The 24,269-nt window shown below is 46.0% G+C and overlaps 1 protein-coding gene across 2 annotated transcripts in view; it reads right to left on the reverse strand.

Annotated features, from left to right (window-relative positions):
* The window catches only part of Apba2 (amyloid beta precursor protein binding family A member 2), a 114,703-nt gene that overhangs the window by 26,987 nt on the left and 63,447 nt on the right, over positions 1-24,269 (reverse strand). For both annotated transcript variants that reach the window (XM_059273425.1, XM_059273417.1), the window contains exons 3-4: positions 12,244-12,324; positions 11,210-11,246 (exon numbers count right to left, since the gene is read on the reverse strand). In XM_059273425.1, coding sequence (XP_059129408.1) covers positions 11,210-11,246; positions 12,244-12,324 — 118 coding nt within the window. The remainder of the gene's footprint in view (positions 1-11,209; positions 11,247-12,243; positions 12,325-24,269) is intronic.

The following is a 24,269-nucleotide window of genomic DNA, read 5'->3' on the forward strand; positions in this document are numbered from 1 at the left end:
CTTTTCTTGCATGCACTATAATCAGGGAAAGTTTGTCTGCATAGGAGTTCAAAGAATCAACAGCAGGGAAAAGGTTCTATTAGAATAACCAATGAATGGATCTGGACAATAATTTATTGCTGCTAAAAATCACTGAAAGAGAGACAACCAGATGTAATGCTATCTATGAAACTCTGCCCAAGCAATCAAACTTATTACGACTGGGCTCTATCTAAACCCTGACCATTTTCCTGAACATGGACAGAGGGCCATGCAGAAGACACCCTCAGGATGCAACCAACCAAGCTCAGGGTGCTGAAAAAAATGCCACAGAATGAATAGACTTCCACAATGCATCATCGAGACTGTGAAGAAGAGAGCAGATATCGTTAGCTTTGTCAACTTGATGCAGTCATCTGAAAGGATGACTGGGAGGTCTCCCTTGGGGAACTGTCTAGATTAGATTGGCTGGTGGGCATGTCTGTGGAGTCTTGTCTTGATTGCTAGTTGATGGAGGAGAACCCAGCTCATTATGGGCAGTACTTTCCCCAAGCAAGTGGTCCTGGGTTATATAAGAAAAGCTGGGTAGGCATGGGGTCTCTGAGCAAGCCAACAAGCACACTCCTCCATGGCTTCTGATTCAAGCTCCTGCTTGAGTTCCTCCTCTGACTTCCCTCAATGAAGGACGGTCACCTGAAAATGTAAAACAAATCAACCTTTCTGCTCCTAAAGTGATTCTGGTCATGGTGTTTTATGACAGCAACAGAAAGATCAGAGGAAAAAAACAAACAGATGAGTGGAGAATCTGTACGAGGCAGAAGAGAATTATAAAATCCATCAGCCAGGCTCACTGAGGACCTGGTTTAGATCTCTGTCGGAGGGACACTGCGCATGGGCAAATGCACACACTAGCTTGCACTGAATGACACATAGAAATGGCTGCTAGCTTTCTTTTAGTTGTGACAATAGCCTTGCAATGGTTTTCAATAGAGTTCCCATATTTTAGAGATACATAGTTGAAATCATTAAAAGAAAAACTGGATCGCTTTAGAAAACTAGGGAGAGTGTGGGGATGGAGATTAAGACTACAGGTCACGAGGAGGTGGGCACTGGGAGTCTGAAGCTGGTGAGGGTGCATGGTGATGAGTATGATTTTCTTTCTAATTTCTGTATGTGTGAACATTTTATAACAAATTAAAAGGATGGATCTTTCAAAACTAGTGGGCACATCCCAATATTATATAACACTGTTCCTTATTTTCTACCCAATTTAGTGAGATAAGAGCAAGAATTGGTAGAAAACAAGAAAGGAGAAAGTGGAAGGCATTCTGATTTGCAGATGGTATGATTCTAAGCCAGGGAAGAGCCAAGAACACACATAAAAATGTATTAGGGGGGAATAAAACTAAGAAAATTGACCAAACCAATGGTTTAGAATTTAATATAAAAAAAATCAATAGGTTTCTTTGGACCTACAAACAAGTCAGAAAAATGTAATGAAGCAAAAGATAACATTTACCAAAACAACAAGTGGGATAAAAGACCAAAGGATAAATGAAAAGGATATGCCTCAGAGTTTCTGAACAAGCTTTAAAGATAAATACATTTGACCTGATGGGATGAGAAGCCTCTTTGGGCATCAGAGATGTCTATGCTGTAGAGCTGACACTTTTCCTCTAACTAGATAAACTGAGCGGATGCCAAATAAAGATGCCAAGAGGAATTTGTGTGTGTGTAACTAGATAAGCTGATCCAAACACGTATATAGAAAAAGAGCCACACTAAAGTCTCTGGGGAAGATGTGAAAAAGAACAGTGGCGGCAGAAACACACAAGCCCCAGCAAGTTATAAAACGCATGGAAATCCCGTGAGGAAAGCAGCCTCAGTTGGGACCCCGGTGGACCATCCCCAGATGGACCCAGAGCCAGAACAAACCAGCAAAGGTAGAGCCCTCCACACCAACGATGTTCTGCCACAGCTAGTCAGCTGTTTGGGTACAGGGTGCTCAAAATGTGACCTCTGTCTGTATCTATACACCAAAACTTTGCAGATGAATCAGATTTATTTTTTTAAAAATATAAAAGTTCTAGATGAAAACTTTAAAAATAATCTGAACAATGAGAGGATTATGCTGGACTTAAAAGTTACAAATGAAAAAGATTGATCATTTGAACCCATAAAATTTCAGCAAAGTAATATACATGTGTGTGTGTGTGTGTGTGTGTGTGTGTGTGTGTGTGTATGAAGAGAACAAAGGCTGGGTGTGGCTGTTCACACCTGTGAACCTAGCACTGGGAAGACTTGGGGAGACCGAGACAGGAGGCTTGCAAGTTCAAGGTTAGGCTGTGCAACAGGGTGAAATTCTGTCTGAACAGAATAAAACAAATAAACCCACAAAGTGTAGATAAGGATAGCCTGGGACAACTTCCCAGTGTGAATCAAAGAGCTCACTTCTTTCAAGTGAAGAGACAGTCCATAAGAAACATAAAGGCCAGGCCAGGGCTTAGGCGGAACATTGGTCAAAGTGTAACAACATTCAGCCACAGACAGTGAACTCTGCCAACCCAGCACACAGCATGGTGGCTACTGACCACCACCACCAGGTCCTCAGTCCCGATCTTTAGTTCAGCCAACCGCTGACTGAAATGATCTTTAGCTGTATGTATTGAACCTGTACAGACATGTATTCTTGTTCTTATCCCCTAAACGATACAGCATGACAACCAGTTGTACAGCATTCACCTGTGTTAGGCATTGTATGTCACACAGGGAAGAATCCGGCACCCACGAACATAAACTTGCACAGATTCTGAGTGTGCTCTGTACCCTTGGCTGTACAGGACTTGAGAATCTGTGGGGTTTGGGTATCTGGGTGGAGCCTCTGCATATCAAAGGGTGACTGTAGGCTAGGAATTTGCTAAGACCATAGATCTTAAGTGTTCTCTCTCTACTCTACACAGGAGGGGGCTGTGATAGAGGAGGATGTGTTAACTAGCTTGACTGTAGAGATTATATCACAATGTATTTTTATATCAAAACATGTGCACATTTACAAACACATTTTGTATTTTCCAATTATATTCCAATACATCTCGGGGAATGTCCAATAAAAGAATGGACAAAAAATAAGTTTTTTGTTTGTTTGTCTGTTTGTTTGCGTGTAGTTTTTGGGGTGTGTAGATGTGTGTGGTATGCATGCACTTGTGGGTGCAGGCACCCATATGTGCATGTGGAGGCCAAAGGCCAATGTTCAATGTCTTCCTGTGTTGCTGCTGCTCTCCACTTTATGTTTTGAGGCAGGGTCTCTTACTGAACTGGAAACTTGAGGTTCCAGACAGACTGCCTGGCTGCAAGCCTCCTACCCCCAGGATTTGCCTATCTCCAGCATCCTGCTCCCCTGCTCTCCAGTACTGGGGCTACAGGCATGTTCCACTGTATCTAGCTTTTATGTGACTGTTAAGAATTGGGACTCAGGTCCTTCAGCTTGTGCAGTAAGCATTTTTGCCACTGAGCCATCTCCTCAGCCCCACAAATGCTACGTTAACAATTTGGATCTGAAGTGTCCCCCAGAAGTCCATGTACTAAAGGCTAGGGTCCCCAGCTGACGGCTCTATCATGAAGTAATAGGACCTTTAAGAGTTATTGGGGTGTGACCTTGAAGAGGATTTGGGACCTCAACCCTTTCTCTCTCTCTTTCTGCATCCTAACTGCCATGAGGTAGAATCTCATCCCCTCCCTGTGCTATGGGGTTCTACCTCACCACAGTCCTCCAACACAGCCAACCAACCACAGACTGGAACTTTTGAAACCATGAGCCCAAATAAATTCTTCCTTCTTGTAAGTAAATCTGAGTTACTTTGCCACAATAGCAGCAAACGGGAAAGGCTTAAGAAAAGACATGAGTCAGGCATGCTAACTTGTACCTCAACCCCAGCATTTGAGAAGCAGAGGTAGGAGGACCATGACTCAGAGGCCAACCTGGGCTACAAAGAGAGACTCTATCCAAGAAACAACACAAAACAGAAAAAGAAGTTGGGGGAGGGGGGAGACGCAAATGGCTTAGCTCAGCTTTTGAACTTCTGGCATGGTGTTTGATTTTTACTTCCGAGGAAAGACACGTATGTGAAATCTGTGTGATGCCACTGTGTACCTCGTGCCTGGGGTAAGAACGTTGAGCTGGAGGATACAGTGTGCTAAATGTGAAGTCAGTACTTCCATCAACAGCTGTCAGAGTGGTTATAGCTCGGATATGAAGTGTCTCTCCAAAAGTCTTGTGACCCAGTCACTGATTGAGAGGTGACCTCCAATTACTGATTGAGAGGTAACCGGATCACACGGTCTCTGACCCGATCAATGGGTTAAGCAGTGGGTTCATTAACTTGCTGATACCATTGGGAAGTAAGGAAAGCTCTTGGAGGTGGAGCCCAGTTAAAAAAAGTAGGAGGCACATTGCTAGGGGCTGTACTTTGGGGCTCTCTGTCTTTCTCCTTCTGGTCTGCCATGCAGTGAGCTGATTTGCCCCGCCACATGCCCAATCACCACAGACCCACTGCCATGGAGCCCTGACAGAGTGACACAGATTAAATCTTTCATCCTTTATGTTGTCTATTTGGGTATTTGGTCACGACAACATAAAAATGATTAGCACAAGGACCAAGGGCGGGTCCGTTGTCCCCTCCTGCAAGGCACTTCAGCCATGTCCATCAAAGTTAGCATGCTCTAACGTTGACATAGCTGCTAACCCTGCCTTATACAAGGAGCATTTCTATGGAACAACTTACATCCCAACACAAGGCTGTTTACTGCTGCACTGGCCAGAAACCAAAGAGTTGGTTTGTACCAGACTAGTTAAAACGCCACTGCCCACCCACGGGCCATGCCCTGGATGACTGCTTAAACAGTCAGCTGGATCTGGGTGCTCGCCAGCATTTACCAAGAAAAGAGAGTGCGTGGTGAAGACCCCACTTGGCCAGTGCAGTATCTTTCTGAAGGGAAAGTCTGTATGTAAGCTGGTATACATCCAGGAAGCTTCAGGAGGGAGCCACAAAAGAGAAGAGAGTCTGAACTGAGTTTTCTGTACCGTGCAGATACAAAAAGACATTCTTCTGGGATCTCGAGAGGGAACTCTTTCGCTTCTGCAGATCTTGGCTTGATCCAAACTCTATCCTGAAGAACTCTTTCAAGCCCTCTGCTAAGCAATGAAAGTCTCTATTTTAAAACGTGTAATACCTGTCCTTGAGTGCTAATAAAAATGATCTTGTTTGTAAAAGGGAAGAGCTGTTTGCTTCTCTAACCCCTCTTTGAACTCCCATGATCCTTGTGATCCCACAGAATCACCTGATTCCTAGACTGTCAACACTGCCCCAGACCCATGCCATCTCAGGAGCCTTGTCCCCTCACGGTCAAAGACGACACCTCTATTCAGGGGTCTCCTCTAGACAGGCTTGCCCCAGGTGTTTATTTTAAGAGCAAGTAAAATCTTGGACACAAGCACCCAATCGGTAGCTTTGTCACTGTGAAAACCCCTGAGAGAAGAAAGGTTTGAAGAAGAGTGGTCTCAGGCATGACCAGAAGCCTCATGGGCTAGGGTCTCCATTCTTCCACTTGGCCAGCATGCAGACCAGGTGTGGCACACTGACAAGTAATAGATGGGTCATTAAGGAACCTCACGACTCTGACACAGGAGGCTGAGAATTACGGCAGGCCTAGCCCAGAGCAGAAGGTGGTGTGCTGGGATTGCGGATATCTCACAAGAGCTTTGGATCACTCATGGAAGGAGCAGCAAGCCTGAGGAATGGGGTATGAGCTTCTGATCTTGGTTATTTTGGACTAATGCAGCCACAGTTAGGTGCCATTGCTTGTGTACCAACCTTTAGGCTTTAAGAAGCACACGCAAGCTGGACTTTTACACAAGATTGTTCACAGGCTGCAACTCTTGCAACATTCTCTACCCTGGATTTATGTGCTTCCAGCTACCATATCCTGCAGTGGGGGGCATCTTGAATGTGCCTTCTATCTTTCATCACTTATGGAAGTCCTCAGGAGTCTCCTGACTTCTGAAGGTCTCTTCTCCAGTGAACCCCCTGGAACCTGAATGGTGTGTCTTCTATTCCTCTTCAGGGGCTGTTGATACCAAGCTTTGCTTAGGTAGCTCAGCAAAAGGTTGATGAGCTGAGACCAAAGCCTGGGTTCCAACCCCATTCAGCCACTCCATATCTGGTGACTTTAAGTCAATGACTCACTCTCACTGAACCTCTATTTCTTCCTCTGTAATGGCACCTGCCTCTTATTGCTATTAGAGTGACTGAAGAGTTAATATATTGGATATCAACTCTTGATATATTAGATATTAATATATCTAAGTGCTGATATATTGGAACACTTAATTCAATCATGCCTGGCTCAAGCTAAGCACCCGCTGGGTGTTGCCTACCTTCTTATGCAGGTTTTCACCATCTTTCCATCCACCCACCCATCCATCTATCCACCTATCAGTTTTTGGTGCTGGGATTGAACTCAGAGATTCACATATGCCAAACATGGGGCCAACCACCGAGCCACACCCACAACTATCCTCATTATCAAGGGCACATTGGATAGAAATCACAGGCTAAGAACTAATGGCTCTAAGTGCAGGCATGGCATTATCCCTCTTCAGCCACAGGCCATCAGCTATGTTACGTTAGCCTTACTGTGCCATGGGACAGAAAGTCCATATTCCTCGTGGGGTAACTGGTCAGGTGACATGATACAGGCATAGTAAACAGCATGGGGCTGGGCCACACCGTGCCCAGGTGTGGGGCTAGGATTTTGGTTTGCTTTTTTGTCAGCTTGACATAAGCAACAGTCATCTGAGAGGAGGGACCCACAGTTGAGAAAATGACTACATAAGATTGGCATAGAGGCAAGCCTATGGGGCATTTTCTTGATTAATGATTGATGTGGGAGGGCCCAGCTTATTGTGGGCAATGCCATCCCTGGGCTGCTGGTCTGGCATGGTATAAGAAAGCAGGCTGGGGAAGCCAATATGCAGCATTTCTCCAAAGTCTCTGCTTCAGTTCCTGCTCCCACATTCCTGCCTTGAGTTCCCACCATGACTTCCCTCAGTGATGGAGTGTGACCTGAGAGTAGGAAGCTGGAATAAACCCCTTCCCCTCAAGGTAGTTTTGGTCATGGTGTTTATCACGGCAACAGAAACCCTAAGATACCTGGTCAATGATAGGATGAAGATGATCTCACTTGAGTTTTACTGTTGTTCTTGAAATCGTAACAAGCATCCCAAGTGAAATAAGGCCTGAGCTAGAGTGAAAGGCCATCTCCCATTAACTTTCCAGAAAAGCAAGCTTCTAGGTAACTTAGACTTCTGAGAAGGGCGTGTGTGCCCACTCCTAAGCAATGGCCTCATGGGCATTTATTTCTCAGTTCTTCAGCATTTCTACCACAGTTCTCTTCCATCTAGAAGGTTGAAATGCTCACTAGCTGGAGGCACTAGTTTAGCAGACTAGGGCTTGTTCAATCAGCACCTTTCTAGACCTTCCCCGCTACGACAGAAAGCCCAGTGCACAGTTCCCCACTCACTCACCATTAAAACGGTGGGATTGGAGGCTTCATATAACACAGCTCTGCCCATGAGAGGTAACAAGTGCATTGAAGAGATCCTCGAGGTGTTTTGTTTTTGAGACATGGTCTCATAAAGTGCAGAATGGCCTTAGATTTGCTATGGAGGATGACCTTGAACTCCAATCATGCTCCTCTGCCTCTGCCTCCTCAGTGTTGGAACTACAGGCCTGTACCATCACACCTGGATTCCCCTAAGTCTTCTAATAAATTTCCCTAAACATTCAGACTCTTGGGGCACCTGAACCTCAACTAGACACAGGGCCATTTGTTTTGAGGGAATAAGATGGGAGCTCTTGATCACTTGCCTCTTCCACAGAATCCATACAGAATTATGTCCATGCACTGTCCATAGCTGGGCTGCTTGATGGCCCAGCTATGAGCATACAAAGCACCTACTATGAAGAGCATATGGACCTCATGCAGTTTAAAAACCTCCTGTTGCCAAGAGTTCTCATGGTCATGTAGTTCTCATACCACTTACATGTAGCTTCCAGGGACCCTCCAAGAGACAGACTGAATCACACAAAGTGACACCCTCAATGATTATTATTCCCCCACCTAGATACAGAGCCAATCAGAGCCAACTTTATCATAGCATTGCTGCTCACTAATAGAGCTGACATTCCCCCACCTAGACACAGAGCCAATCAGCCATATTTATTAAAGCATTGCTACTCACTGAGAGAGCTGACATTCCCCCACCTAGACACAGAGCCAATCAGTCATGTTTACTATAGCATTGCTACTCACTGAGAGAGCTGACATTCCCCCACCTAGATACAGTCTGCTAATCCAAGCATCTTTGTCATAACAACGCTGCTCATTGATAGAGCTGACAAACTATTTCTTAGTTACCTGGTGAACAGGCTTAGAAAGATAATGGAAAACACAATTCTCAGACAGATAACATATTCACCCGTGTGTGTGTGTGCGTGTGCATGTGCATGTGTGTGTGATATGTATGTGTTCATGCAGGCACGTGTGTGTGGAGGCCAGAAGTCAGTGTTGGGCATGTTCCATGATTGCATTCCACCTTACTTTTGAACATGAAACCCAGAACTCATGAATTTGGTTAAGCTAGCAGCCAACGAGTTCTAGGGGTCTGCTTGTCTTCAAGCTCCCCCCCAAAGGTGTTGGGGTTACAGACATGCATCACTGCACAGGACTTTTTATATGGGTGCTGGGGATCCAAACTCAGGTCTTCATGCTTACACAGCAGGCACTTGAATAACTGAACCACCTTCCAGCCCCTTTACTCACTCTTATTCACAGAAATCCTTTAATGTGAAGGGAGAGACAACAATGTTGGTTTGGACATTTCCCTTCCTTTCTTTTCCTTGCTGGAGCAGGAAACAATGCTAGAGTCCTGCAGACAATGAGGTTACAGGCCTAAAGATGAGACCAAGGGAAGCCAGGAAGCTAATCCAACATTACAGTCCCTCAATGGCCAGTGGCTCCCCTCGAGACTTCTTTCCACCACTCACATGCTTCTCTGCTACATAAGCAAATGTCAAGTGGGTCCTTGCACACAAGTCCATCCCAGCTGGTAAAGGTGTCTAACACCAGATGTGTCTCTAAAGCTCATTATAGTCTAGGTTTTCCTGTGATAGATACTCATCACTGTCTCTTTCTGTAGTTTTATAGAACTGTTGGTCCATGAAGGTTTTGTTGGATGTGAATTCTCTCATATTAAGGGATTGGCCTTTGATTAAGATTTCCATATTTTCATAATGATCTATTAGTTTCTCTCCTAAGTTGGGGCTAATTTTTGAGTTGTCCACGCTAGTGTGAGTGGTCCATACTGGTGTGAGCTGTCCATACTGGTGTGAGCTGTTCACAAGCCGTTTATACCATCTGAGCTGGTGTGAAGACTCTATCTCATTCTGATGTGGTAAGAAACACTCTCAGGTGCTCCAAACATATGAGCCTTCTAGAAAGCGACATGATACAGTCAGATGGAACACATGGACAGCTTCTGGAATACCTCCTTCCCCACCTCCTTGCAGAGTTAAGATTGCCCCGCTGTCTCTGCTACCCATGCCCTGTCCAGAGACGGTTTGAAATTCTTTCCAAACAAAACCATGGTTTATTGACAAGTCCATTTCTTAGGCCCATAAGACCCCAGAGCCCTGAAGGGTTGTGACTGAGTTGTGCCCATTTTATCTTCAGCCCAACAAGAAAAATAGTAGGGAGAGATGAGATGTTTTTCATTGATGTTGCCTCCTTCAGATCAGAACCCAGTCATGCCCCTCCATGGAGTGACAAGAGGGGTGTGGTCTCTTCCTGCCAATCATAAGGCCCTGAAAAACTATGGCCAGTCAGGTAACAACAATCACCTGCTGTGATCTAATGTAAACCAGCTGGAGCCAATTGGAACCAGTAAAAAAACACGTAAAGCCACAAGTAAATTGTTGGGCAAAACCCTTTTGAGCCTATTTGCATTGGGCATCATAGAGTCCAGTCTACTTGAGTTTTAAATAAGAGTTCTCACAGTTAAAACTGATTCTCTTCAAAATTAATTGGCATTAAGCTGGTTATAGCAGTCAACATAGTGAACCAGTTGGAACTGGTTAAGCCTGGCTCAAACTCATCCTTAAAGGAGAGCTTGGAGGCTTCTGTTATTTACTATGTTCTTTTTTTTTTAAGATTTATTTATTCATTATGTATACAGTGGTCTGCCTGCATGTATGTCTGCAGGCCAGAAGAAGGCATCAGATCTCATTAAAGATGGTTGTGAGCCACCATGTGGGTGCTGGGAATTGAACTCAGGTCCTCTGGAAGAACAGCCAGTGCTCTTAACCTCTGAGCCATCTCTCCAGCCCCCTGTTATTTACTATGAATGCAGAGCAGAATGGCAAAGGTTTAAAGCCATTTGTTTCTGAAGATCCATTTACTTTGCTCCTATAAATATTCATAAGAATTAATTATCAGCTTATTGAAAGAATTAATAAAACTCACATTGTTTATTATAACACATTAGAGGCAAAAAACATTCTCCTGGCAGAGAAAAGGCCTACTTAAGAGGTTCTTTGCTCTGATGTTGGACCCAACAGGGACCCCGTGGGGACACCTGTTACATGAGGCCACTGTAAGTCAGCTTCATCAAAAGCCGAGTAGGAGTGTCCCCACCCCAAACACTGACACAGAACCAACCCATCAAGTCAGTCTGCTTTGCTCTTTATGGGATGTGAAGATGCGCTGCTAATCTTGAAAAGGGTAGGAGGAGAAAGTGAGAGAGGGTGTGAAAAGGAACAGCTAGCATTTGGATGTCATTATAACCACCCTGATGAATAGTAGATCATAATGAGCTACTTAGATAGACACATCTCAGTGCATTAATCCAGCCCTCCGTGTTGTCTATGATGCAGTTCGCGAGGGTAAAACACATGAATGGTCCTTGCTGTTCATTGCATTGAATCAGGCAGATGAGCTGGAAGCCCCTCTCTCCACAGCTAATGCAGCACCCAAAGGGCCAAATGCCTGAGGGCACCTTGTTGGAAACAGTGCTTTCCAAGGAAGAGTCTCCAGAGGAAACCCACACACAAAAGGACCATTTGCTTTTACATAAAGTGTAACTGCCTCCCGAGAGATCAAATCTAAAGTCACTTACCAGCCACAAAGCTTGGAAACGATGCCACCTTCTTTGTCTGTTGAGAAATAACAAAGAGAATGAAACATAATCATTGTAGAAGGCTGACTTAATGAGAACTATATCAAGATATATACCACCCTGGGCTGGAACAGTCTAACCCCATGAATGGCTGGTATTCCCAAGAAATCAGATCCACACAGCAAGCTGGTCTTCTATGGGACACAGGATGCTGAAAAGGATCACACAAGCGCACAAGTCAGTCCTCAAGGACCCTTAGCTTATCATGTCATAGCTGGAAGGAGCTTTAAGAGTAGTCAGCTCAATGGTTCTCAAGTCACTGGGCCTGAGAACTTCCTGGGAATGTCCTCAAGACCACAATAAAGGAGTTGGGAAGCCAGTCCATTGATGGCTATGACATTTCAATAGCACTACACAATCTTGTCTCAACTACCCTAGAGGGGAAAGATAATCTGTCTAAGCCTTAATTTGAATCAGATAACCATGTTATTGCTTTAGACCAGTAGCTCTCCATCAGGATGATTTTTGTCCTCAAGGGCACATTAGTCAATGTCTGGAGACATTTTGTTATAACTGAGGTACAGGGTGGTGGCTGCTGGTTTCTAGTGGGTAGGGACGCTCATAGACCACCTACAAAGCACAGGGAAGCCTGTCAAAAAATGACTGTCCACCCTAAATGTCAATGACTCTGCTATTGAGAAATCCAGGCTACCCTTGAGTTTCTACCAGATTAGGGAGCACCAAAGATTCCCACACCATCATCAGGGAGCACCAGGGATCCCCACACCATCAGCAATGCACCAACAGTGCACAATGCAGCTGTGAGTCCTCAGGATATGTGAGTCCCCTCCTCCCAGGACGAAAAAACCCACATCTCTTCCTCAGACAGTGGTCCTAGGTTGGCTTCATCTGAACTCTCTCTTCCCAGGATCCTGGGTGGTACAAGAACTAGGAGAGTGAGTTGACCATAACACGGCCAGCAACTCCATCATGAGAACTCTGGTCCAGAACTCTCATCTTTGGAAGGGAATTACCTCTGGGATGTTGTTATTGTCAGTGGGTCCATTGAGATCAGAGCGTTGCTGCTTCCTTGGCTGCTCCAAGCCATTGCAAACCTAGAAACCAGAAAGTTGATTATGTTTTTATATAGTAGAAAATTGAACTCAGGTTAAAAAAAACTGAATATTCAATGAAATTCAGTCTTAAAATATACATGTGTAGGGACACATACACACGTGTCCAAGTAGTCATACACATTCAATTAAACTGTTATACAATGAATATGAATACTTTTATATTTCTAAAGTTTTTAATTATTTAACTTTTACTATTTACTATTATTTTTATTTTAATAAATTTTAATAAAGCACATCATTTACCACCTGAACTATTTTCGGTGTATAGTTGAAAGGCATAAAGTGTATTTAGGCTGTTGTACGTCATCCCCACCATCCATTCCAAGTCACACTTCATAATACAAGACTGAAACCTGGGCTGGAGAGACTGCTGGGCAGTTAGGTATGTGTACTGCTCTTCCGGAGGTCCTGAGTTCAGTTCCCAGAACCCACATGGGGCCACACACAGCTGCCGTTAACTCCAGCTCCAGGGGATCTGACACCTTCTTCTGGCCTTCATGAGCTCTCATATGGACACATACAGACACATACAAATAACTAAAAATAAAGGTAAAATGTTTAAAAGCAACCTGACCAGCAACTACAATTCCCGAGTCCCAGTCCTCTTTGCCATGGCAGCCTCCATTCACTCTACTTTCTGGATCTATGAATCGGACAGTTTTAAGTGCCTGGGATATATGGAACTACATAGTGCTTATCTGTTGGTGAGTGGCCTGTTTCACTCAGCACGATGTCCTTAAGATTCATCTGTGTTATACTATCAGGATTTCCCTTTTCAAGGCTGAGCAGTGTTCCACGGTATGTATGTGGCACACTCTTTTTATTCATCCATTGAAGGCAGCTTGGGCTGCTCCTACCCTTTGACTATGCCAAGTAATGTTGCTGAGAACTTGGGGGGGGTGTCTTTAAGACTTCGTTTTTGTTTCCTTTGGACCCACATCCACAATTATCTGCACTGGAGCAGATGCTGAATCCATTATAGTTTTTTTTTTTTTTTTTAATGATTCTATATGGTATTTGCCATGGTGGTACCTTCCTCTCACAGTGTTCAAGAGTTAAAAATCATATTGTTAGAATAAATTTAGGTTCTTGAGTGAGAGTAAATGCAAGTGAGTCAACATACTACTACTACGACAATAAATAAATAAATAAATAAATAAATAAATAAATAAATAAATAAATAAAATGCAACATGAAACGCAATTTCCCCTTAAAATACAATCTCAATCCATAACTTCCCTCCCTCAAACAATACGATTTAACCCTGAAGGTATGTTTTCTGCACTCAGTTCTTTATGCCATGCAGAAGACAGATGCAGGATCCACGGTACTGAAGTCACCACCCAAACCAAACAGCTCTGGGGAGCAGCCCCGTAAGTCACAGGACTTCCTGGAAGTAACAGCAAGCGGTAGGATGATGACACAGTACAAGAGTACCAGGAAGTTGCATTTATACACCATTGAGTGCATCTTCCTGTTTCTAGTACATGAGCTTCTGCATGGACTCCCTTTGTTGAAGGCCTACCCTGCCTCCTGCTGCTGACCAGCCCCACTCAACCCCCAGAAGCCCTTGAGAAAGCAACAACAGCCTTCTCCTGAACGACAAACATGTTAGGAACAGACAACATCAGCTTAGATCTGGAGAAATCACAGCATTTCACTGTGTCACACCTCCCCCTCCAACATGACCCTGCCACAGACAAATCCCAGGGCTCATGGATGACCCACACACTCTACAGCTGGGGTGGTTCCTAAACTTCAGATAGATAGATAGACAGACAGACAGATAGACAGACAGACAACTAGAGAAATCTTTATACCAGATATGGGGAATGGAACACAGGGCGCTGCACCCTGCCCCCAGGTTTGAAACAGGCCAGCCATTAGGCCTTTGGGTAACTTTAGGCTAGAGTTCATGGCTTAGCCAGGGGACACAGGAGAAGTGTCAGTTCTTTTCCTATGCCCTGCCCCTGGGACTGCTTGACATGGGGCTACAGGATGGGGCATCCATGAAAAAGCAAGGTCTTCCCTAGGCACCACCCCTCCTCCATGTCAACATCTCCTCGAATGTATTCCCAAATGGGCTGCTCGTCACTATGACAACCACGTCTTTCCATAAGCAGCCAGGCTTATTTTCAAAGAAGGAGGAGGGTGGGCTTGTGAGGTTTCTCTTCAGGAAAACCCGTCTGGTGGTGAGCCCCACCCAGGACCTGGAGTGGTAAGGGGCTGGCGGCATGGGAACCAGCATTGAAAGTTCACAGGGTTTGAGGTCTACATGAATTTGGGGCTCCAGGCCTCTTGGGTAAGAATGCTACCTAAATCCTGTTGGACACTCCCTTGGGTACAGCAGCCAGCCACATGTCAAAATAAGACATGATCAGGGCTCTTCCAATTACCAACAGTGTCTTCATCCTTGGCAGCGGCCCAAACCCTCAGCCATGCACCGAGAACAGATAATGCTAGTGCAAAGCCTGTGAAGGGAAGCGTGCTCTCACGAGGAGCCCCATTGTGGAGTTGTGAGGGTAGCAAGTCAGTCTGTAGTGTGGCACAGACTGGGTGATCACGCTGGGACCCAGGGACAGCTGCTCAGCGCAGAGATAAACACCCTTAATAAAAACACTAATGTGAATCAATCATCTGAATAAATATGTTGGCTCCAGTTGGTGCAAAATAAAGTTTGGCATTTTGAAGGTGTCGATTCTGATTTGTCGGCCTAACTCAACTGAAAACCCAGTAATATAACCCACACTGCTTGAGATGAACTCACAGGAAACAGGCTCACACCCACTCAGCTCACGCCATCTGGAACAACAGCCTTCTCCTGAACGACAAACATGTTAGGAACAGACAACATCAGCTTAGATCTGGAGAAATCACAGCATTTCACTGTGTCACACCTCCCCCTCCAACATGACCCTGCCACAGACAAATCCCAGGGCTCATGGATGACTCAGATGACTGTGTCCTCTGGGGACTATTTCAGACTTTGTTTTTTAAAAAAGAGCCAGTCTGCCCTAATCGTCTGATATCCCTACAAAGATTTCTTCCTCCACCCAACTCGAGTGGGTCAGGCCAGTTCTGCCACACAAGGGTAACTCTGAGTGGGGATAAACCAGAAGCATGACCTGCCAGGGTCTATCTCAGGAGTGTGGAAATGTTCTTTCAAAAGCTCTGAGAAACCACCCTCTGACACACACAGGACTCAGGGAAAAAAGGCTATTATTTGTTTTCTCCATTCCTTTTACAGCTCTGGCTACTACTGTGATATTTACCTTGAGGGAAATGGGACTGAGACAAGGTATTTACTCTTGTGATAGGGTGATCACCTTTGCAAAGAGATATATGGCTTAAAAGTGTCACGGCAGACACATTAGGGACCACCAGCTGGTCAGAGAATCTGTCTTGTAAAATCTGTAGGTAGGTCTGTAAATGGGAGGAGGAAGGGCCATGCCCTGCTCATGCCAAGAATTTCATGAAACACATTAAACTGAAAATTATGCATCATCTGCCTGAACTCCAGTTTTTCCATTGCATAAAACATGTCCTTTCAATTATGTGTGCGTAGAGTTTAGTATCACTAAGTGCATCTATAATGTTGGGCAATTATTATCACCATCTTTTCATCTTGTAAAACCCACACTCTAGACACAATGTCGGCTCTCTAAGTTAAAAGGTCCCTTTATTGTGCTATTTGTCAGTCTGGCCACCCTTCCAGAGACTGATGGCTGATGTCTTTTCTCCAGCCTGACTTTGGACTCTAGGTCTGGCCCTCTGAGATCCTCTCCACTACAGACCAGCATAACCAGCCGGACACAGCATCTGCTTTTCTGCTTGTGGGCTTTCCATAGGGCCTGGGAGAGTACAAGCTGTGGAGGAGGGTGCCTTGCCATGCATTTCAGAGCATAATCCCATTTGTTCTAAACTCACATTTGCATGCCAGCCTTTGTGAGGGGACTGTGCTGTCCGCAGCGGCCAATCTTGAGTGTTTATGTGTTCTGCACTATTCAGGGCACTTCTAAGTAAGGACAGGACATAGGCAATGAGGACCCTACCCTTGACATTCCACAGGCAGCATGGAAACTGGACTTACCATTGTTGCCAAGTTCAAACCTTCCCTGGGATAACCCAGGGTATAAACAGATTTACAGTGAATGAAAACTATCCTTTAGAGATTAGGCCCAGGGAATTGGAGAGGCCAAGTCTGGCCTGCCACAGGATCGGGACTATTATATTTTTTTTCCAATTTCAGAGTAAGCAGAACCCCCATTGACAGCTGGTGGGGACGGAAAATGCTCTGCCACTGTACAGACATAAGCACTGATGATCTGCTTCTCCCTACACATTCCATAAAGCTTAAAAAAAAAGAGTCCATGAAAACTTATACATGCATAACTCAAAGCAACTTTGACATTAGTCATAGAAGCAACCTAAATGTACACCAGTGGTTGGAGATAGGCACGACATGCCTGCAATATCATGCAGCCCCAAAGGAATGAGGCTCCAACACACTGCTGCAACACAGGTGAACCCCTAAAGCAGGCTAAGGGAGAGGCCAGACTGAACTGTCTAGAGTAGATGAATCCATAAAGATAGAAGGCAAATTTCCTGTTGTAGGAGGTTAGGGCAAGGGAAGATTACTTAAGGCTGAGAGGTCTTTGGAGGCAATGGGAATGTGCTGGGACCAGATGGCAGCCATGGCTACAGCATTTATTAAAAGACGTTGAATGAACACTCACTTCAAAATAGGCCCAAGGTCAAATTTTATATCATCTGTTTATTACTGTAATTTCAAAATAATGGCAGCTGACAGTGTCCAGCAGTGGTTCAGCTCTTGCCTAGCATGAGCGAGGATTCGGGATACATACACAGCACGGCTAAAACGATAAATGGAATGAAACTGCTGAACAAAAAAAGAGTGAGCAGGACCCTCTAGATGTCTAAACATCCTGCCTGCTTCCTGACCCAGTCCAGCTCAGCAGTACCCTGCTGTATGACCGTCACCCTCCAGCTGCAGCATGCAGGGCAAAGTAGAAGGGGCCGCCAAGGGAAGGGGTGGGCCACACAGACCTCACACCACGTAACTGTTTATCTCCGGTGCACCTGCCTCACATGTGGATCGGTCACACTAAGGACCTTTAAGGGGACACAGGTGCTCCATGGCTCAAGGCAACGCACACTACATAGCAAGGGAGAATCCTACTTGGTTGTGATCAAGTTTTCAACAAGAATATCCCAACCCTCCCCGCCCCCTCTTAAATCCTGCTTTGTGTCAACATGGCATCTTCCACCACTGGCTCTCCTAGTTAGCTATAAACAACTGCAATCTTACCTCCTGCTTATCTGAAGGGAAGAGTTGTATGGACAGATTTCAATAGTAACAACACACTGGGGTGCAAAAGCAATGACTTGGAGTTACCCACAGCTCAGACCTGGAGTCCTCCCAGGAGCCTGGCCTGGACCATCCTCTGAATTCCCCTAGCTGCCCTGCACTTAGCCTCAAGTCTTGTGCACACATTCTGAGAAAACGAGCTTGACATCAGAGAGAGGAACAGAACAAAGGTGCCCTGTCAAAAAGAAAGTCAATGGCCAATGCTAAGTCAATATGAGGATGCAATTTCCAGGGGACGTCTTCGGTATTTACTTCCTGGCAGACCACGTGGGCTGGCATGACTGGCACAGAATTGCTATTGCCAAAGCTGTGTTCTCCTAAGAAGAAAGAGTCTCCAGCTTCAATCAACATGATTAGTCCTCAAAAATAAACAAGTGACTTCAGAGTCACAGGAACGGCCTACTGAAGCCGACACGAAGGCTAAATCCCGCGATCCAGAATTTAAAAGACATTTTGCCAAATAGCATAGTAAAATGATACCAAGGATTCAATCAGCTTCTCCCTGCCAAGCTTTTGGGAAATGTAAAAATGGAATGTTTGCTTTTTTTTTTAAGCTTGTGGGAAGAGAAAGAGTAGAATTAACAGTTGATGTTAGATATTACAAGACAGGAGGGCCTCACTTGATGACCAGACTTTTTCATTCTTTGACTTCACACGGATGCAAATACAACATGCATTCAGGAGGAACTGCACTTTAGATGGTGGATTTGGACCTTCCAAGGACGGAGAGCATGCAATGCAGTCATCTGTCAGGATGCTGGCCAACACAGCAAGCCACAGCTCCCACCAGCTACAAAGTTGGGAGCAGAAAACACGGCTATCCTCGGCGTCCTATGCAGCTAGGCCCTGATGCTGGGAATGTGGTTGTGCAGTTTTTACTTACAGTTTTCCACATTAAGACTTATGGACTCACTATAATGAAAACCCTTTGTAATTCAAGGCATGTCTCTGTGCTGACATTAGTATTCACAGGGCGTGACCTCGGCCACTCCCCCTTATCAGTTGCTGGTGTTTACAACATTTTTAATAATCTTTTGTGTGACACTTCTGTCAAGGTGTCCGATACTGACCACAACCCACTCCGGAAGTGCTGAGCCACTCACAGTCCTGAGAGTTTCTAAAGAGCAGACCTCATGACCACATACATGCCCTGTGCTCGCAACCTAAATGAGGGTAGGCAGTTCATTTACTGCTGTTCTTACTAAACCAATTTGATTGGCCTAAATGGCTTTGTCTGTGTTTGTGATTCCAGATACTCACATTCAGACAGGCTCAGCTTGGGTACTGATGTTCCAAATAGACTCAAGTCAGTTAGTAACATAAAGATCTTCTATAATAGTAAGTAAGTTTACCCTGCCAACCATTTTAAAGTGCACAGTTGAGCAGCTTTGAATATATTCCCCATCACCCACACTCAGCTCTCCTGGTGTCCTGCACAACTGAAAATCCCATACCTCTTAAACCACAGCTCCCCACTCAAACCCCTCCCAGTCCCTGGAAGACACAACTCTACTTCTATCCTGGGAACTTAATGGAACTCTAGTCACATGGCATTTGTCCTTTTATGCTTGGCTTACTTCCTTCTGTGCACTGTCCGTAGAGCTCAGTGTGCAGCGAATGCTGGATAATGAATGTCACTTGTAGGTAATGCTTTTCTTTGTCCCTTCATCACAACTGAGTCACATATGAGCCATAAATCCCTGAGAAAGTTACCAGGCCAAGATCTCTCCCCACCAGCCAGATTGCCCACATTGCAGGTGTTCTGGTTTTTCACATTCTTCTTGAAGTTCAAAGGCAAAGGAGAGGAGAGAACGTCTAAGTGAATGAGCTGTTAAACAACAGAAAGCAGTGCTTTTGTGTCTCTGGGTTTCAAGGACTGAGCCATCTTTCCTTTGTTGAAGACTGAGTGCTGCTTCGGAAAGGGGCCGTCATGCTGACTTTTATATACCCAGAGATGAAAGAAGGAAGGAAGAAACGAAGGAAGAGACAAATGAATGAACAATGAGGAGGTTAGAGGTGCACGTCAGTGGTAGGAGTGCTGGTTTAGCATGTACAAGGTAATGAGTTTCCACCCCCAATACCACACACACACACACACACACACACACACACTATTAGAGGAGAAGGAAATGGAGCAGGGAGTAGATCGCAGCAAGGCAAGACTTCTGTTTTTAGAGACTAGAAAGAGAGGAGTAACAAAGGGGCTTAGGGCTCTTGAGAGTCAGGGTCTTGATATGGAGTGGTCTCAGTCTGAGGCTCTTGGGTGGGTGAGTCTATGCAGGAGTGCCCAATGGCCAAAATCACCAGACATCTCCCACCCCCAGCACTCAGAGCAAAGGTCAGTAACAGAAGTCTTCCAGCTGGTTTCCACAATTGCTTTGAGGCAAAGCAAGGCTGTGTGGGAAGTGTCCAGAAGCATCGGTAGGGTACATCAGAAAGTAGGACGGGCACACCAGTCTCATAGGCAGAATCAGAAGCTACTTGCAAGCATACAAGCCAAACAGGATGACAAGGGTGGATGGGTAATGTCTCCTCCAACAGCAGCATCTGTCTGGCCAGAGCCATCTCTATGAGTTGTTCCCTTGGATCAGAAGCTTCCCACCCACCTACCCATCTTCCTGGGTGGGCTCACAGTCTTACATAGTCAAGCTACAGGCAGAGCAGGCCACCCTGAGGTAGCACTGCAGTGTGTCAGCACCAAGGACAGTGCCCACCTGATTTCCACAGCAGGCTCTCAGATCAAGGAACCATGAGCATTCCTGGCATACTTGTCAGAGGTTAAAAACAAGAAGAAGCAGGCACTGGGCTTTGGAAAACTTAAATGTGGCTATCTCTCAACTCCAACTGTTTGGACCTTAGCTTGGCCCCAGGTGGAGAGACACTAGCTTCTTTCCTGTGATGGTAGGCATTCTAGAAACGTACGCCATGGGATCCGTGGGTAAACCTTGATTCAGCCAGTTTGGGATGTCACCATCTGTTCGGGGGCACCACCCTACACACATCCTTTCCCAGCATGCCTGGGATGTGCTTGTTTTCCCATGCTGTCTGACACTGTCTGCCATATGGTTACAAGCTATTGCTGATGAACCCCTTGCTCCAACAGCCCCCCTCTTTCTTAGTGTCTGATTTAACACTGACTATGAATGGAGGCTATGGGGTGAAATCCCACGACCGCCATGTCACACTGTCACACTTCAGGTGAACACACCACGTGTGGCATCATGCATCTCCACATTTCATGTTTATCCATGCTGACTTCCTTTCCAAACAGATGATGCTTCTAAAAATTATTGCGTGAGGTCAGTACTTCTTTGGCAATGTCATGGGACTAACCATGTTTGTGAACTGGATGTTGGTCTAGCCTCTGGTAAATATGAGGCCCTGTGGGATGCTGTGGGCCATGGACAGGAGCCAACGAAGAACAGAGAGAGGAAATGCACAGAGGCCAGCTCCCTGCCTCAGGTCATGTACCTGAAGTCTTTCCCACTGGTACATTAGTGAAAATCTAGTAGGTATAACAAAGGTATTGGGTCGCCCTCTCCAGCCTGCTGCTGTCTCTTCAGGTCTCTCCCTGTACGTCCCTGTAGATATGACCTGTACCCTCTTTTCACTCCCAAGGGTGACTCTCTGTCCTCTCAACCTACCAGACCTGCTCCACCTTGCCCCTGGAGACCCTCATGGCCACATCTCTAAAGCACTTTTCTTCCCGACAAGCCCCCTCCCATACTTGCCCCGCTGACTTTGGCCTTCATGTCTCTAGCCCTTGATTTTATACTCCAATTCTCTTCTAGCTCTGCTCCTCACCCCTGATGACCATTCTCTGTCTCCCTCTCATTACCATATTCAATCTGGATCCTCTGTTTTCCCTGTGTCTTCTCTGGGCTCACAGTCCATCACAGCTATAAGCCCAGTCCATACTGAGGATATTCACGCACCTCCATGGTTAGCCTCACTCATGAGCCAATGTCCCAAAGCCCCCCTCACTTCTCACCCATGCTGGAGTCTATCTTCTTCCTGGAATTCCTCATTGTGGTAGGCATCTTTCTTGAATACCCCGCTCCACCTGGAAAGGGGTCTCTCCTTATCTTTCTCCCCCTCTAGAATGAGTTCTGAAATGCAAGAGTAGGGCCATTCTCACTTTGCCAACCTCCATGCCTGATACACACAAGCACCAATCAAAATGGGTGGGAGGGAATGTGGAGCCAGCCAGCCCAGGACACACGGGGTTACCTATAGGGGGGAGCTGGCTTTGAAGGAGAACAGACTTTAAGAGGAAACACTGGTGAGATGGTGCCCATAGTGAAGAGAGCCTAGGGCAGCATTTGAAGCCAGTGAGAAAGCTCATCTTGACGTCTGTGAGGCCAGTGTGGGTTCCCCATCGCCCTTTCCATTAGAAAGCAGGTATAAGAAAACCAAGGCAACTACAAGAGCTGCGGGTGTCTCCTGTCCTCCAAATGCAGGGCTCCAGGGAGGAAAGAGGCTGAGGAGATGGCATGTGAGAAACTACCCCTGGGGTGACCTTCCTAGAGCAGCAGCTGCCCCACTCACCCCGCCCTGCTCCTCTGCAGCTCTGCGTAGTCTCAGCCATCCTCCTGCCCTGCCTCATCAGCTAGGATTACCTTTCCCTGTGTCACCCCGATAACAAGTCCATTATTTAGCTCTACTGGAACCCCCAGTCCCCGGTTGGCATGGCCTGTCTCACAAACTGAAGACTTCTGTGGACTTAAAACTTGCCATCATCATCATCATCATCATCATCATCATCATCATCAGGGCCAGTACCACACACCCCTCACACCCCATCAGCACTCAGGTCCAAGTTGATATTCCTCCCCAGACCCTGGAGATGGATTTAGCCAGTGCAGACAACCTGCCTAAAATGTTCTAGAAAGCAAGGTGAGGCCCAAGTTTCCTGACTATGGGAGATACAGTCTCCAAACATTACATGCTGCACTCTCTATAGGGACCAGGAAAAAGGCACCTTCTGAACGTCTATTAGTAGACTGATAATTTTGGAGGGTGCATGTGTGCCATGTGTGTATATACACATGCATGTGAGCATGTTCATGGGTGGGTGCATGTTTGTGCTAATGCACATGCCTGTGCATGCCCAAGTGTGTGAGGGCTAGATTCTGACATTGATCCATGGGTCTCCACTTGGTTTACAGAAGCAGGGTCTCTTGCCAGTTCAGCTAATTTAGCCAGCTTGCCTGGAGGATCACATCTTTGCCCTTTGAGTGCTGGGAGCAAAGACTTCATGTTTTTTTACATGGCTGCTGGAGACTGGAACTCCAATCATCACACGTGAGCATCCAGTGCTTTATCCACCGACCCATTTCCCCAGTGCCTGCATTGACAATTATCATAAAGAATCAAGAATGGTCTAATTAAGCCATTCTACACTGTATGCATGATGAAATTATGACACTGCACTCCCTTAATTTGTGCATTGAAAATAAAAAATATATAAAGATCAGTTCATTAACTTTTGAAACCAAAATAGTTTACACCTTGACTTTAACAGAGTTTTCTAAACCTCTGCCTGCATTCCCACTTCCTGCTAAATTAACTGCTTCCTGACAATAACAGCCACCTCTGGTGACACATACCAAGCCCCTTCTTAAATCCCAGTAGAGCGGTTCTGCTGGCCGGGCCAACATGCCCCAGCATCAAGTTCAGAAGCTCTGGGAGGAGGGGCGGGCGACAACATCAAGCAGCACCCACAGGGTTTCTCTTTCAAAAACAATCCTGGGAAATTGTTGAAGTAGGTGCAGAGGTCACCCTGTCACATTGCCCAGAGAGAAGTGTGATTAAAATAAATAAAGGCCCAGTGCACCAGGCAGTATGGGCTATAGAAATCAGCCCACAGGCAGACACAGAAGGCATGTGTGAGCAGAGGCATGTGTGAGCAGAGGCATGTGTGAGCAGAGGCACGTGTGGATGGGGAGGATGGGTTGTAGGAGGGCTGTATAGAGGAAGAGGCCAGAGGTCCTCCACGGAGACCCAGGGCCTGAGGAGTCTGCCCTCCTAAGACTGGAGAGGTCCTCAGGAACCCCCCAAAACCTGTGTCCTGTAGGCACTTTGCAAAACACCACCTGAACTGGGATAGTTTGTACCCTCTGGGCACAGGGCAAACACTAAAGCCCTCCTTCCCAGGCCTTTCTGGACTCCTCCTGCCCACTGCATACAGACCAGGGAGGCACCACTGCATGCAGACCAGAGAAGGCACCACTGGATACAGACCAGGGAGGCACCACTGCATATAGACCAGAGAAGGCACCACTGGATACAGACCAGGGAGGCAACACTGCATATAGACCAGGGAGGCACCCCTGCATATAGACCAGGGAGTCACCCCTGTATGCAGATAAGGGAGGCACCACTGCATACAGACCAGGGAGACACCACTGCATGAAGATCATGGAGGTACCACTGCATGCAGATCAGGGAGGCACCACTGCATGCAGATCAGGGAGGCACCACTGCATACAGACCAGGGAGACACCACTGCATACAGACCAGGGAGACACCACTG

The sequence above is a fragment of the Peromyscus eremicus genome, chromosome 1, assembly GCF_949786415.1.
Source record: "Peromyscus eremicus chromosome 1, PerEre_H2_v1, whole genome shotgun sequence".
NCBI classification, from domain to species: domain Eukaryota; kingdom Metazoa; phylum Chordata; class Mammalia; order Rodentia; family Cricetidae; genus Peromyscus; species Peromyscus eremicus.